The sequence below is a fragment of the Drepanopeziza brunnea genome (assembly GCF_022702325.1).
Source record: "Drepanopeziza brunnea f. sp. 'multigermtubi' strain 214-2 chromosome Unknown ctg19, whole genome shotgun sequence".
Taxonomy (NCBI): Eukaryota; Fungi; Ascomycota; class Leotiomycetes; order Helotiales; family Drepanopezizaceae; genus Drepanopeziza; species Drepanopeziza brunnea.
Genome location: NW_027094082.1, coordinates 1,071,065 through 1,085,785, shown reverse-complemented (window position 1 = coordinate 1,085,785; position 14,721 = coordinate 1,071,065). Strand labels below are relative to the sequence as shown.

The following is a 14,721-nucleotide window of genomic DNA, read 5'->3' as shown; positions in this document are numbered from 1 at the left end:
TGGTCAAAAAGGCGAGGCGCGCGCGGTCTTCTGGTTAGACTACCTAGGTAGTAGTTGGCTACTTTCTTTTCCCCTTCTCTGTTATAGCCGCCGCCGCCGCTTCTGCGTACGTATTATAGACTTGCTCCTTCATACACACCTTAATTCAGCACCGATCAAACACACAATCATCATCATCATCATGCGCTTGTGAGCCGTCTCTCCCTCGCTTTCATCCCATTTTCAATCACGCATCTACTTTACTACCTTTGTTGGATCCGGAGAGGGGGTCGGGGGAGGGGAGTGGGAAGGGGGGCTTCCAAGGCGAGAAGCGGGAGATGTCATTCTATCTACGAAGTCTCATCGTTCTACAAGTCGATGGTAGATAGAATGGGTAGTTGAAGCCGCTCTGCTTGAGATCTCAGATGAGAAAGGGGCGTGGGCGTGGGCATAGGCACAGCGACGAGAGATGGAGAGTTGGAAGAAGATGGCGGTAGTAGTAGAGACGTGAGATAATCCAGCCAGAAGCGAGGGGATCTGTTGGACCATCTGGCACCTGGCACCTGGCACCTGGCATCTGGCACCACCTGGCATCTGAAGAGTCGACGAGCGGAGCATGAGGCGTGTTTTTTTTCTTTCCCTTTCTTCTTCCTCTTTTTTCCCTTTCTTCTTCTCTCCCTTCCCTTTGCTACTTGCTTACTCAGGTAGGTAGGTAGGCACTCAATGTGATACCCGGTATGGGTCTCCTCGTCGATACGGTGAGACGATCTGCTTACTCTTGGAGAGAGAGAGAACCCATCACACACACACAGACAGACACGCGTTCGTACGAAGAAGCCAGACGCGGACGGGACTGGTAAGCACTTCTCGTTTGCCATGTCCATTGCCCCCTCCGCTTCGTCTACGCTATAGCTGCTGTGTCTACCCTCGTGCCTAACCAGAAGAAACAGACAGACAAACAGACAAAGAAACAAACAAACAAGCAAAACAAAATAAGAAAAAAATATCCCCTAGCCATTGGCATGTAGTCTATCTGCCTGCTATTATGTACAGCATATATATCTACACACCTACGAAACCCAGAAAAGGCGCAAACGAATGCAATGCTGGACGGTAGAAGGGGGAAAAAAAAATTATTATACCAAGAAGAGAAGCCACCAAAGCCCCCGGGGAGATGAAAACGACACACCGCTAAAATACTCGACATAACAAAAAGACACCCATCACACACGTCAAATGTACATGCACCTCAACGATTCTATCCTCCTCGCTTCTTGACACCGAGGCGAGAGGGGGCATGCACTCGGGAATACTCAACCATTTACAGACGATCCGTTGTCCCCGGCGTATCCGTCGCCGGGAACAGCTCTTCGACTTCCTCAGGGCCGATTACAGGGCTAAAAGCTTCAACCTCTTCTACAGCATCCTCGTCTTCCTCTTCGATGATTTCACTGCTGCGCTTCCCAGCCACGCTGGTACTACGACTGTGGCTCCCGGTTCTTGTATGGCCCCCTCCAGACGGACTGGGCGACGAGGTGTTGAGCATGGGTCCCTTGAAAACATTTTTCTTGCGCTTAGCGAAGACAAGACCGCCGGTGCTGCCTGAGCCAAAGGAATTGCCCCAGGGTACTTCGTTGTATGTTGATGTGGGAGCTTGGCGCACGACGCGGATGTTGGAGGGGAAGGTACCAGTTGTGGGCGTCGCAGGCAGAACTTTGACTGAGTGATGGGGGCTGCGGGGAGGTATAGGACCTTTGCTCATGGGCATCGTCCCTGACCCGTTGGATGACGTGGATGAGGCTTTGGAGTGGCTGTGGTGGTGATGGTGGATGCTACGGATGGAGGAGACTGAGGAAGATGTAGATTTACGGCCTCGGAGACCTATACTGGACCGGCGGAAGGTCGACCGAGGAGTCAGAGGCGATGGTGAAAGAGAGTGGCGCTTGCTGTTGGGCGTGGTATATATTCGCGCTACCGGTGGGCGGCTTCGAGCCTCTGGCGCTAAAACGAGCCTTGGGGCTTCTGATGTCTTTGAAGTTGCAGGCCGCGGACTTGATTCCTTCCCACCAGTCCTCGAGCTGTTGGTCGACTTCTGGTGAAGATCAGGTGTTGAGTTTGTCATTCTCTTACCGGGAGACTTTGTACGTTTTGCCGAGTCTAGAAGCCAATGTTTCCAATTGGCGAGGTGGTTGATAAAGGCGTGTTGATGCTTCCGCCGTGGAGGCCTCAGATTACCATTGGGTGGCGCAGCTAGGAGATCATGATTTGATGTGACAAGCTGCAGTGTACTCCCACGAGATCGTGCACTACGTAGCAGCATACTTTCTTTGGGCGGTGGGATCGGACGCCGATGCCGTGAAGAACTTGCTGAGCTTATCGAGTCTTTGTCTATCGGCGGAGGGGGTGTTGCTGAGCCTGGAGAGCCCAGCTTGGGGTTTTCAGGTAGACCAGGAAGATCGGTTAGAACAAGGTCTGGGTAATGTGCACTTCGTCTGTCTTTTCTGCCCCTACCCGGTGGTGGATCTCTTAACCTGATTTCTTGTCCTTGCTCATTAACACCTGTTAGGATAGGGGCCGTCCGTTCAAGCCGAGTGCTTGCACCACTTAGTCTCCGCGATGTCCGGTTTTCGGCTTCTTTCTCCTTCCGTTTCCGCTCTCTCCGAGCTTGTTTGCGTTGTTCTTTCTCGAGGAGAAGGGTCCACCAGCCTGCCAGAGGATCGCAACGCCGTGCTAGTACATTCTCAATGACTTGATCTGTGTCAACCCCAGCGCTGCGCATGCGTTCAAGCGTCTCTTTTTCCAAAGGGGTGGTGAACGGCGCTGGTTGTTGAAGCTTTAGAATGACTTGTTGCGCAGGTGCAAAGTCCGCCAGAAAAGGATGAGCCAGGATATCGCTCAGCGCAGGCCGGCGCAATGGCCGCTTGGAAAGAAGTATACCCAGTAAAGAGCGCGCCTCTGGTGAAAAATAGTCGGGCCATTTAGGTTCCGCCGTCAAGATTTTAGTCCTTGTCTCGTTGTCGTCATCCTCGTCGAATGGTAGTTCGCCGCTCAGAAGAGCGTAAAGTATCACGCCTAGACTCCAGACATCGACCTTCTCGCCCGCGTATTTCTCTCCTTTTAGCATCTCCGGTGCGCTGTAACAGATAGTTCCACAAAAAGTCTGTAAATAGCTGGCCTTTCCTTCATACTCCCTAGTAAAACCGAAATCGCATAGCTTGACGTTCTCGTTCTTGTCCAGGAGGATATTTTCAAGTTTCAGATCCCGATGCACACATTGAGAATTATGAACATATGTGACAGCCCCCACAAGTTGGGTGAAGATCTTCTGGACCTTCTCAACCGGAAGCGCTCCATGATTCAGCAGGTAATTATATAGCTCATCGCCTATTGATATCAGCAAGACCTACGCTAAACGACTCGGCCTCCTTACCTGGACAGTACTCTAGAACTAGCCACACCAGATTCTCCGTAACTATCACTTCGTAGAGCCGCGCGATATGGGGATGTATAAATTGTCGATGGTGGTGGATTTCCCGCGCAAGATTTGAATCGTCTTTGTTTGCAGACTTGAGAACAACCTGCAACATACCGTCAGCTCTCTACTCCCTTGGTCTGCTCCATCTCTCGGCGTACTTTTGATCCATTCGTGAGTTTATGAGTTGCCAGGTACACCTTGCCAAAGGATCCCTTCCCGATTAAACGTCCAAGAGAGTAGTTTCCAACCGACCGGAGGTCTTTCGACGAGAACTCTCTGCAACGCGCAAAACGTTAGCTGATGTACTCTTCTTCTGAGAAGAGGCCACAACGTACTCCAATAGCTCATGATATGAATTGGCAAGCTGTTACACAAGACATTAGCTTTGCGACCCAGTAGGACCGTCCGTTCGTGTTCGAGACTTGCGTCGAAGTTTATAGAGGGGTTACCTTAGCTTTTCGACCTTGCGATTCAGCCTTTAGCCTTGCCGCCTGCATACCAGTCACCGTTGACACCTCCTTCTACTTTGTGTGATGAAGGCTATGAGCCCGGACATTCAAGGGGCGCGCCGCGCTGGACCTGTCGGCTCGGATTCCGGATGATAGGGATCGCTGGGTCGTAATTCGAACGTTGATCTTGAGTGAGAGCGAGCCTGCAGGCGAAAAGAATCCGGTCTGCGCATTTGAATCTGGGTGGCGGAGCTTGGCGATGAATCAGGGTGGGGGGGATTCATTGATTATGAGAAGAACTGGAAGCCAAATATTGATACTACTCATTGCGCAAGGACTCCTTTCCTAAACAAACCTTCTGTCGACGCCTCGCTTACATAACGCAATAAAATTTAGAAAGCATTGTCAGCAGCAATTAGCACAAGGTCATAATCATAGTCACGATTCAAAGTGATCAAATTCCCCTCGCCCCGTCAGCAATAATTGCGGTGCTTCAATGCGGTTTGGAAATCTGGAAAGTCAGGGAGCCTTGGTCACTTCACGTCCGAGCAGAAATATCAAGTTGCAAAAGACATATTGGTTGCAATGGCAAGAAAGTCCATCAGGGAATCCGGATAGTCTCCGTTTGCATTGTTCAGAGCAATATCCGATGGCTTGAATTCATGCCTCGCGCGAGTTTTCCATCTAAAAGTACAGAGCCCAACCCCCCCCCCCCCCCCCCCAGCCGCTTAGTTGACCTGTGTTCCATATCCGCGAATTTGATCGGCGCTGCAGCTTTCTTAGTTTTGGTCTGGAGAAGGGGCGGGGGAAAGAAAACTTACAATGCCCAGCTCTGCTTCTCAAGCTTCTCATCCTCCTTCAACTCAATACCAGCCTTCGAAACGACTGCAATCGAGTACTTGTCCAAACTCCTAGCATCTCTGTAGAACAATACCTTCATGCTCTCCTTCACTGCCTCCAATGCCTGCTCCTGGGACAGTTTAGACGCAGCCTCCTCATCCGGCGCAACCTTTCTCAATAGCGGCTGAGCCAAATGCGCACCGAATCCTGTAGCCAAACTGGGCGAGCTGAAGGCTGTACCCAGTAAATCGGTGCTTGCCAGGAAAGGCTTGCTCTCTTCATCCAAGCCTGCCACCAAGACCTGGTTCCACAACGGGTTGAAGTCAGACCGACGCTTGTAGAAGACTTTGGTTAGGTAGGTGTGGAGATTTTTAGCGTTGAGGGTGTGTCCAGCTGGGCCATATGCTTCATCGATATCTAAGGAGTTGAGAAGTCGGTCAAGGTATTGCATGTCCGAAACGTCACCACCGAAACCAACAACAGTCGTATCGGCAAACTTTCGCAGGCGCTTAACATCCGTGAATCGTGCAAGAGATCCGTATGATGCTGCGAACGAACCAGAATATTAGCTTCCTGGTTTCGAACGCTGGGCTGGTTGGGGGTCCCGCACCAAGATTGTCTGCCGCAATCACAACACCGTCCTTGAACTTCAAAGCGAGTACTGAGGTACCGGTGACGATTGGAGATTTGGTGTGTTGATTCGGACCATGGCTTTGGAGGTACGAGCCGTCGTAGGCACCGTAAACATCGTCTCGAGGCTACAACCGGGCTGTCAACCGTTTGGTCAAAGTGATTTCCCTGTGCGTTACTTACACGTCCCCAGGCTTGCGGAAGATGGTTCATGGCGAAGGCGTTGATGAGTATCTGAGTTTTTGGGAGAGCGGGGGAAGAGACGGCTTGTATGGGTAGACGGGTAGATGTCGTTGATGTTGTCGTTGATGTTGTCTTCTGAAGCTCAAGCTTAAGCTCCCAGGTGGCCCAGGTACCAGCTTGACGCGGCGCCGATACTAGCGCGCCTCTGCAGCCGAACGAAGTCCAGTATAGGACGGATGAGCCTTTGTTTTCCCGTTCTGTGTGTCAACGACCCAACCTTTTTACTTTTTTCAGCAGACAATTCAGAATGGCAGGCTTGGTTGGATACGGGAGCAGCGATGAAGAGGATCATCCAGAGCTTGAGAGTTCGAAGCTAGGCGTGAGTATTGGCCTAGGCACAAACCTCGTCTTCAAGACTCTGGAATCGCGCTGACAACACAGGTCAGCAGGCGGACGGACTCGCCGTACACTTTGGCGAGGGGTCTGCATCTGATCCAGTCTTGGACGTTATGCAAAACAGTAAAGCTATAGGCCCAAGGTTTCCTGAAGCAGATGCGCCGTTAGTTGGTCCAAGTCTTGGACCTGCACCTGGCGAACATCAACTACTAGAAACAGACGATCCAGCTATGGCTCCTCAATCACCTTATTCCGCTAATCGAGCTCTACTGAGAGACTTGACCCTTCCGACCCTTCCCAACTACGACATTCCGCCTTCACCTCCTGGATCACCTTCAGAGAGTACGAACGCTAAGTTCAAGCATTTTCTTGAGCTGAAGAAGAAAGGCGTCCACTTCAACGAGAAGTTGGCAAAGTCGTCAGCACTGAAAAATCCGAGTCTGATGCTGAAGCTTATGGATTTTTCGAATATTGACGAGGCTGGTCAGTATGCAACAACACTGCCGAAGGACCTCTGGAACCCTCATGATTTTCCTGCTTATGCCTATAAGGAGGAACTTGCAAAAAGCCAGCAGAAGATATTGAAGAAGAAGGAAGAGGACAAGGCTCGAGGTCAACGGGATAGCTTGGACTTTGTACCTGCAACCTCAACAACAGAGATGCTGAGTCGGAACACGACTTCTTCGAATGGTGGTCGGCCAGGTCAAATGAGTGCCGCTGAAAGAATCATGGCTGGACTGGATAGAGGACGTTCGAATTCACCCAACGTTCAAGGCACGAAGAGGAAGTCGAGATTCGATGGCTGAAAATGGGCTAGAGGCCCGTAGAACAAATCGCACGCCTTGAAGGACAGTTCATTGCCTGGGTGAACACAGAACTACGACTCAAAAGGGGTAGTGGTCAGGGCATACCACGGATGTCCATTACCCTGAGCTGGTGAAGACAAGCTGCCTGGTCAGAAACCTTTTCTTGTACTGCTCCCAAAGTCACGCGAACTGCGAGGCTGTCACAAGGCTACGACAGGAGGTCTGATCGGCTGCGATCGTTACCTTCTTACTACATTAGTCAAGCAGAAAACTGCTCATGTAGAGAATTTATCTATTCATCCATCGCCAGTAAGGTAATTTCCGCCAATGGAGATGTGTTGACTTTTCGTGACGCTGTGGTTGATTTTGGTAAGTTAACGGTTCCTATCAATGTCGGCGGCGTATGCGGGTCGGTAGTTCGATCCCCGACTCCCTCTCAAACTCGACCACAGGCAATTTCTCTTTCCACACGAATTGAGGCAGCCAGCTGCTACTATCATCCCAAGCTTTTCACGACGGATTGCCACTTTCCAACCACAGCTCTTGACAACGGCAATCTCTCTATTCCAGTTGACTTTGCACGCAGACTCCTTCTTTTTGGCGCCAAGAGCCTTGAGCCTCGCCTTACCCTGCCTTGCGAATATGGCTCCGAAGAGAGGGAGGGACAAGGAAGGGAGAGAAGGGAAAGTCGACAAGAAACCGAGAAGATCTACCAGATTGGCACATAATTCTCCAGTTGTCCAGCAGCAAGGACTCCCTAGCCCCATCACACACCAGACCTCTTCATCTCCCGAAGCTGTTAAGGATGGAACGGTCTCTCCGCCCGCGCAAAGTCAAGTAGGATCTCTGCCCGAAATTAAGAAACGACGACTAACCGGTTCAGGTACACCACAATGGCCCTCTGGATGAACATGCTGAAGCTGGCCACAAATCGAGTCCTCCTGCGGACACACAATTTACACAAGCCTTCTCGACCCAAGAAATTCCTCAAGATGAGCCTGAAGACGATGACCTGTGGGGCTGGCTATTTCCCATGGACCCCAAGCTTGGCCAGAAGATCGCTTTAAGGAAGCGCAATGGTACGAATCTTAATTACAATCCCTTAGCTAATAAGCTGGCTGACCGACGTCTTACAGCTTGTCCACTTCCGGGTAAAGATGACTTTCAGAGAGGGCCAGATCCGAAGAGGGAGGAAGAAATGTACGAGGAGACCAAGGTGAAGGGAATGGCCTCTGGTGGCTTTATTATTGGTAGGCATCCAGAATGCGACCTCATCCTAGATGACCCCATCGTCTCCAATAGACATTGCCTGATCTTCACGGAGAACAAGGGAAGAGATACGGTTGCTGTGGCTGAGGACTTGTCGAGCAATGGCACATTCGTCAACGAAGCTCTCATCGGAAGAAATAAAAGACGAGAGCTTGAGGAAGGGGATGAGATCACCATTCTGGAAAAGGCGCGATTCGTTTTCAGATACCCTAAGAACCGCCAGACAAGTCCTTTCTTGCAACAGTACACATTGCTGGAAAAGCTTGGGAAGGGCCATTTTGCAGAGGTCTTCTTGTGCGTTGAGAAGTCAACTGGCACACGATTCGCGGTCAAGATATTCACAAAGCAACGTGGCATTGAGGAGCGATCGAAGACCGAAGGCCTACAGCAAGAAATAGCAATATTAATGGGAGTAAGCCATCCGAACTTGCTGTGTCTGAAAGATACATTCGACGAGCCGAATGCTGTCTACTTGGTACTGGAGCTGGCTGCCGAAGGGGAGCTGTTCAACTGGATCGTTATGAAGCAGAAGTTGACTGAGGAAGAAACGCGGAAAGTTTTCATTCAACTGTTCCAAGCAATCAAATATCTAGTGGGTCTTCCTAATTTGGACCTAGTTAATTTGGGCTTACAGTCAATAGCATGAGCGAGGTATCGTTCACAGGGACATCAAGCCTGAAAATATCCTATTGACTGATAAAGATCTCCACGTCAAAGTCGCTGATTTTGGTCTGGCAAAGATTATTGGAGAGGAATCCTTCACCACCACTCTATGTGGAACACCTAGCTACGTCGCCCCTGAGATACTCGAGGACTCAAGACAGCGTCGTTACACTCGTGCGGTCGATGTCTGGTCTCTAGGTGTCGTGCTCTATATCTGTCTCTGTGGCTTCCCTCCTTTCTCTGACGAACTCAACACTCGAGAAAATCCATACAGTCTCACACAGCAAATCAAGAGCGGGAGATTCGACTACCCTTCACCATACTGGGATTCCGTCGGAGATCCAGCTCTGGATCTCATCGATCGAATGTTGACTGTCGATCTGGAGAAGCGATACACTATTGACGACTGTCTCGACCATCCATGGACAACTAACAAGCAATTAAACCCTAACGATAGCACAGACGGACTCGTCGGCGGCATCGAAAATCTGGACTTCAGCAAGCGCAAGCTTGCTCGCGAGCGCACCCTGCTGAGTACTCTCAACGACGTCAAGATAACCAGGGTCATCGGAGTCGAGCCGTCAAAAGATGCCGTGAAGGTATACGTGAAGAACCCCGACTCCAAGAAACCCCAGAACAGAGTCAACAACTCTACCCTGGAGATCGGAAAGAACGGGGCCCCTAAATCTATCCCCGGCCCCCCGAAGCAGGAAGAGACACCCTCGGAGACGCGAGATCCGAAGGATTTCATGGCACTTGGAGGGAAAGGAGACCAAGAGCTTTTCGGCAACGAAGGCTCAATCTACTCGAAGGAAGATGCTCTGCGCACTAAGTAATTGATCGGAATGAGAGTTCCTAACTATTTGTTTTGGCCGACCGGGGGCCTGAGCTGCTTGCTACCTCGAGGGCGTGCGGGCGGTTTCCACAATAATGGGCTAGATCTACCATCTTCTGGTTCAGGGTCGATGAAACTTTCCCCATCGTGTGTAATGGATTTATTGTAAATAACCGATAGGGCCAGCTGGGATTGGGAAATAAAAGCGGTACTAGGAGTTTCTTTTATTGGATTTGGCACGGATGCGGCGCAGTATATTTATGTGGAACGAGAGAGGAGTGGTGCAGCCGCGTGAAAAATGACACCAGATCCTTGAAATTATGTGTTTTCAATACTTCGCATTTCTCTCCTGATATTATTTCTAGAGCTTGACGCTCTGCATTGCATGATGTATATCAGATCTGCACCATCCCCGAACTCCATCTATGCAGAAAACCCAAGCCTAGCCGTGGCACCAGCATTCCAAAACACCGAACCATGACCACCATCCGTTCTTTTCCCAGTGGCCCAGCTTTTATACATATTCGTCAAGAAAGAGTGAGGAGGATCATTATCATCACGCCACATTACCCGCCATGCCCATGAATAGGGCCTGAATTGCCAGCGAAATCGACCAGAATCCGACTTTCTTCAACCGTCGTAGCCTCGCTTGGCTATCTACTACGTCTTTAGCGAACGCCTCGTATGTCTCTGCAGACAAGTCCTCCATCAACCCACTGTCGAAAATCGTCCAGCTGCCGTCGAACTCGCTGGCTCGCTTCACAATCCGGCAGTTGATCGGAATGAAGGTGTTGCGAGAGTTGATATAAGCCACGATGGGCCTGATGAGCGCTTGATTGATGTAAGACAGATCGCGAGTGAAGAGCGGAACTGCAGCCCGGACGTCGTTGAGATGGACTCGGAGGTCCATGACAAGAAACCGTTTGTCTTCTCCTCTGCTGCGCTGCTCTTGATACTCATTGATCTGTTCGGGTGTCTTGAGATCTGCTGTTCGTGGATTTTCAAGAATGTGGATGTAGCGGTTTGAAGTCACCGTGGCCTCCATGCGGTCATAGAAATCCGACATCACTTTCACGATGCTATCATCCGTCTCAGTTGGGAACAATACGTCTGCTACGATGTCCACATTTCCTTCGTGAATCCACCCGAAGGGACCCTCGACTCCTCGGTTCAGGTGGTCGATTTTCAAGCCGTCGATTCGGAGGCGGCTTTGCTTCTTCCAGGGGCTCGGCTCGCTGCTTCCCTCCTCGTGGTGCACGTTTGCAAACCCATGCATTTGCTTGGGATGGATAGTGAATAGTGATCCGTCGAAAGCTCCTGACATATTGTTTGCCGAGAGGAAATCGTAAAATAGCCATTGCTTCCTCAGCTGTGGCAACTCGCAAGAGAAAATGCTCACAGAAAACGGTCTGAATCCCTTAGGTTGGTGAATCGTGACCAAGAGATCTTCCATCTTAAAGGAGTCTATCTCAAAATCTCCCGGATTGTGCTCATGTCGATAGGTCTTGGGATCGATGTACTCGCTGCCCCAATGAACTGAAGTCCTATCCACCACGCCTCGTACACCCTTTACCTCCACGTCTCGCAGGAGGCCCTTTCCGTTCCACCATTTGACGAAAGAAAGCGTAACATTAACGGTTCCGATCGTCAAGTCAAATTGGGTATAGTTCGTATCTTCCTCCTCTTCCTCCTTTCGTCCTACTACCTCGGATTGTCTCTCAGCAGCAGCTGCCGCCGCGGCACTCATCGAGGAGCCCTTGCTGACTTTCGTCTTGCCTTGCCCGGGCCTTCTGGAAACGAATACATTGTGAAAAGTTATCACCCCATTCTTCCACTTTGGTACAATGGCGGACTCGAAGACCACCTTAACTCCAGCTGAATGTGTTAAATAGTCGCCGACCCATCTCGCCAACGTTTCTGAATTTTGATTAGCATGCATTCTCTTACTCGGTCCATTATGCACGAACCTTGTGCTACAACAGTATTGATAGACAGAATGACCAAGGAGAAAAATGTGGTTGTCCCGACTAAAACCCAGACAATATTCCCCAACACAAACCATGAGACGAAGGCACTCCAGTCATCAACATTCCATGGCCGAGCACTTCTGATAGAGAACCATTTGAATCGCATCTTTAGACGTGACCAGAATCCAGTTGCAGCTGCAAGAAGTTCCTCTTTCGTCGGTCGATGCATGTGAGGCAGATGCAAATAGCCAGTTGCATTGGGATCCGGTACCGGGGTCTCGGTTTTCTTCGCTATCGGCGCAGCTTGAGGGTGGTTGGCCCCATTTGGAGGGGATTTCCGGGTGTTCGGTGTATGAGTTGCAGAGCTCTTATTCCTCTTTGCACTTCCTCTTTCCCGCCTCCGGGCACTCAGATGAATTTCCCTCCGCCATGCTTGCTGTGCCAAGGAAGTAATCGTCTGTCGGGGAATCTTGGGAGACGAGTATAGAGACTTTTCTGCGGTTGCTGTGCATGACGCAAGCGCCGAGGTCGTTGAGGTTGTTGTAGGGTTGATATCGATGAAAAGAAAGCTGCAAGATGCAAAGCTTTTCGAGGCGGATCTCTTCGAAGGTGTGTGATGGGCGCGCGGCCGAATCCAAGAAAAGCCTCGATGTGGATTCTGTACAGAGGTCGGATTCGAGATGGGACTTTTTTGAGCTAGCCCGGATGGCTTCGAGGCCAGGAAATGGCTTACTGGATCCCGTAAATGGGACCACAGTTTCTGGGTTGTGTTTGGAGACATGCCAGCCAGCTCATTCTGATTCTGGATGCGTACAGACTGTCGAAGTCTCGTCGTCCATGGTCGGTACTCAGTGAACTTTCTTTAAGGACGGGGAGCACGCGAGTCGAAAGGGAGAAAGCTTGACGACGGAGGCTGGACTTTTGCCCATCGACAACGCTAAACTGACCGCCCAGTATGTGGTCCGTGCCCGACAGTGGGTCTTTTTTCATCACCCACGGATCCCTATCTACATCTAATCTGCATCTCGTCTACAAATTTATTTTCCCCACCAAACCACGTCGTCGAAACAAAACCTGCCGCAGCAAAGATGCCCGCCCCAACTGCCTTGAAACAAAATTCAGAGGCACTGGCTGAGCCGGCCAGTGTGCCCCTGCCACAAGGTAACAGAGCCTTAAATATCTGTCGAGAAAAATCATTAACGAGGAGCAGCACAGGATGACGAACTTCTACTCGATGCGCCGGATGTGGAACCAACAGACCTGGCTGTCCAAATCGCCGAAGGAGACACTGAAATGCACATCGATGAGGAGGGAAGACCAAGATTTGCACCATCCAAGACTCTTGTACGAGTCCTCTCCGGACCACAAGATATGTATGTATACGATCGACTAACCCCGCCCAGGACGAAAAAACCCGCATAGAAGTGCGAAAGATCCCTATCCCACCTCACCGATTTGCACCACTCAAGGCAGCATGGTCAAAGATGTACCCTCCACTCGTCGAGCACCTCAAACTCCAAGTCCGCATGAACGTTCACGCCAAGTCGGTCGAGATCCGATCCTCGAAACACACCACCGACCCAGGAGCGCTGCAAAAGGGTGCCGATTTCGTCCAGGCCTTCTCGCTCGGTTTCGATATCGACGATGCCATTGCTCTCCTCCGGCTAGACGATCTCTACATCCAGACCTTCATGATTCAAGACGTGAAGTCGCTGCAGGGAGAGCATCTCGGCAGAGCAATTGGTCGAATTGCTGGGAAGGACGGAAAGACGAAGTTTGCGATTGAGAATGCGAGTCGGACCAGAATCGTGCTTGCGGATTCAAAGATCCATCTTCTGGGTGGGTTCAAGAATATCCAGATTGCGAAGACGGCGGTTGTGAGCTTGATTCTGGGTAGTCCGCCCGGAAAGGTGTATGGCAATCTGAGAACCGTAGCTTCGAGGATGAAGGAGAGATTTTGAGGTGCTGACGAGAACTTGATTGCGGTTCATGGCGTTCAGGGGGGGGGGCCTTCATTTGGATGGAGTTCATGAGGACAAAATTATGGCATGTGATCTTCAATGCACTGGTGATAGGGTAGTGTGCGTGGAGTTGAGAGTACTCTCTACAGAATCACAGGCTATAAGTGCTTACACACAAAGTAGTGGTAAGCTGAAGATACTGGGGTAGGTTAAGCATTCAAAGCTGGGTTTTGCAACGCCGGGGTTATTCAAGTGCTTTCTGTGCTTGCATTTCTGAAATTTTACAACAGCATCGTTAGCGGTCATTCAGGTCACCGTGAGGAGGAGAAGCAAAATCGTTTTGTTTGATGAGAGGGTTTTGCCATTATCAGTTTGAATACAGAGCCAAAGAAAAAGCTTTTCATATCCTCCGCAATCAGCTGGATATCAAGTGCAAGCAAGGCACCGAACTCCACGCTGCAATTTCCCCGTTACATCCCGTGCGAGAAAGCAAAAACCAACGCAAACTCAAATCCCCTGTTTCCTGCAAAGCGAACCCCCTCCACCCTTCCCCGCAAATCCATCAGAGTTCCCTCCTCCAACTCGTCCAATCCCGAGAAACGTTGGCGGCGGTAGGTAGATTAACCGATTTAGGTGATGGTGATCTTGCGAGCCTCGTGCTTCTTGGCCTTGGGGACCACGACGGTGAGGACGCCGTTCTTCATGCTGGCGGTGACAGCGTCCTGATCAACCCGCACGGGGAAGGTGAAAGAGCGGGAGAACTCGCCGACGGAGCGCTCCGAGACCCAGTACTTGGCTTCTGGCTGCTTGGGAGCTGCCGTCGACTTGCTGACCTCGGTGGACTTCTGGGGGGTAGCGACGACAACTCCATCCTCGTCCTCGACGGTGGCCTTGTGGGCCTTGGCAGGGTGAGACTCGCCGCCGGAGCCCTCAGTGCCAGCGGCGGTAGCGTTGCTAGAGGTGTAGGAGCGCTCGGTGCGGCCGCGGATGGTGATTGTCTGGATGTCGGTGAACTCGATCTCGACGTTGGTCTGCTCGATTCCGGGAAGGTCGCCGTGCAGCTCGTAAGCGTTCTCGACCTCCTTGACGTCGAACTTGGGGGTGAAGGTCTTCATGACGTGACGGCCGGAGCGGGACTCTATGGTGGCGTCGCTCTTGGAGTTTTGAGTGTGTTGCTCAAAGTCATCGAGAAGACGGAAGAGAGGGTGGAAGGAGGTGCGGTCAGAGGCAGGGGCCGAAGCCACGAGGGAGCCGGGGAAGAAAGACAT

At 51.1% G+C, this 14,721-nt stretch overlaps 7 protein-coding genes across 7 annotated transcripts; 3 read left to right on the top strand and 4 right to left on the bottom strand.

Annotated features, from left to right (window-relative positions):
- Positions 1-1,300: 1,300 nt before the first annotated feature.
- On the bottom strand, positions 1,301-3,951 carry L3040_009084 (uncharacterized protein; the record flags this gene model as incomplete). Its single annotated transcript, XM_066155836.1, has 7 exons — positions 1,301-1,790; positions 1,849-2,071; positions 2,125-3,363; positions 3,410-3,557; positions 3,613-3,730; positions 3,790-3,818; positions 3,904-3,951. The coding sequence occupies 7 exons, from the start codon at positions 3,949-3,951 to the stop codon at positions 1,301-1,303; spliced, it is 2,295 nt and encodes a 764-aa protein (XP_066010122.1).
- A 680-nt stretch (positions 3,952-4,631) lies between these two features.
- Positions 4,632-5,586, bottom strand: L3040_009083 (uncharacterized protein; the record flags this gene model as incomplete). The annotated part of the gene is made up of 4 exons (XM_007294043.1): positions 4,632-4,671; positions 4,725-5,289; positions 5,354-5,501; positions 5,557-5,586. The coding sequence occupies 4 exons, from the start codon at positions 5,584-5,586 to the stop codon at positions 4,632-4,634; spliced, it is 783 nt and encodes a 260-aa protein (XP_007294105.1).
- Positions 5,587-5,863: 277 nt separating this feature from the next.
- Positions 5,864-6,758, top strand: L3040_009082 (uncharacterized protein; the record flags this gene model as incomplete). The annotated part of the gene is made up of 2 exons (XM_066155835.1): positions 5,864-5,935; positions 6,003-6,758. 2 exons carry the CDS (start codon positions 5,864-5,866, stop codon positions 6,756-6,758), a joined length of 828 nt encoding a protein of 275 aa, XP_066010121.1.
- Positions 6,759-7,400: 642 nt separating this feature from the next.
- Positions 7,401-9,526, top strand: L3040_009081 (uncharacterized protein; the record flags this gene model as incomplete). The annotated part of the gene is made up of 4 exons (XM_066155834.1): positions 7,401-7,595; positions 7,642-7,837; positions 7,895-8,619; positions 8,669-9,526. The coding sequence occupies 4 exons, from the start codon at positions 7,401-7,403 to the stop codon at positions 9,524-9,526; spliced, it is 1,974 nt and encodes a 657-aa protein (XP_066010120.1).
- Positions 9,527-10,081: 555 nt separating this feature from the next.
- Positions 10,082-11,658, bottom strand: L3040_009080 (uncharacterized protein; the record flags this gene model as incomplete). Its single annotated transcript, XM_007294046.2, has 2 exons — positions 10,082-11,442; positions 11,493-11,658. 2 exons carry the CDS (start codon positions 11,656-11,658, stop codon positions 10,082-10,084), a joined length of 1,527 nt encoding a protein of 508 aa, XP_007294108.2.
- A 922-nt stretch (positions 11,659-12,580) lies between these two features.
- L3040_009079 (uncharacterized protein) lies at positions 12,581-13,453 on the top strand (the record flags this gene model as incomplete). The annotated part of the gene is made up of 3 exons (XM_007294047.1): positions 12,581-12,653; positions 12,703-12,836; positions 12,896-13,453. The coding sequence occupies 3 exons, from the start codon at positions 12,581-12,583 to the stop codon at positions 13,451-13,453; spliced, it is 765 nt and encodes a 254-aa protein (XP_007294109.1).
- Positions 13,454-14,082: 629 nt separating this feature from the next.
- Positions 14,083-14,721, bottom strand: L3040_009078 (uncharacterized protein; the record flags this gene model as incomplete). Its single annotated transcript, XM_007294048.2, has 1 exon — positions 14,083-14,721. The coding sequence occupies one exon, from the start codon at positions 14,719-14,721 to the stop codon at positions 14,083-14,085; it is 639 nt and encodes a 212-aa protein (XP_007294110.2).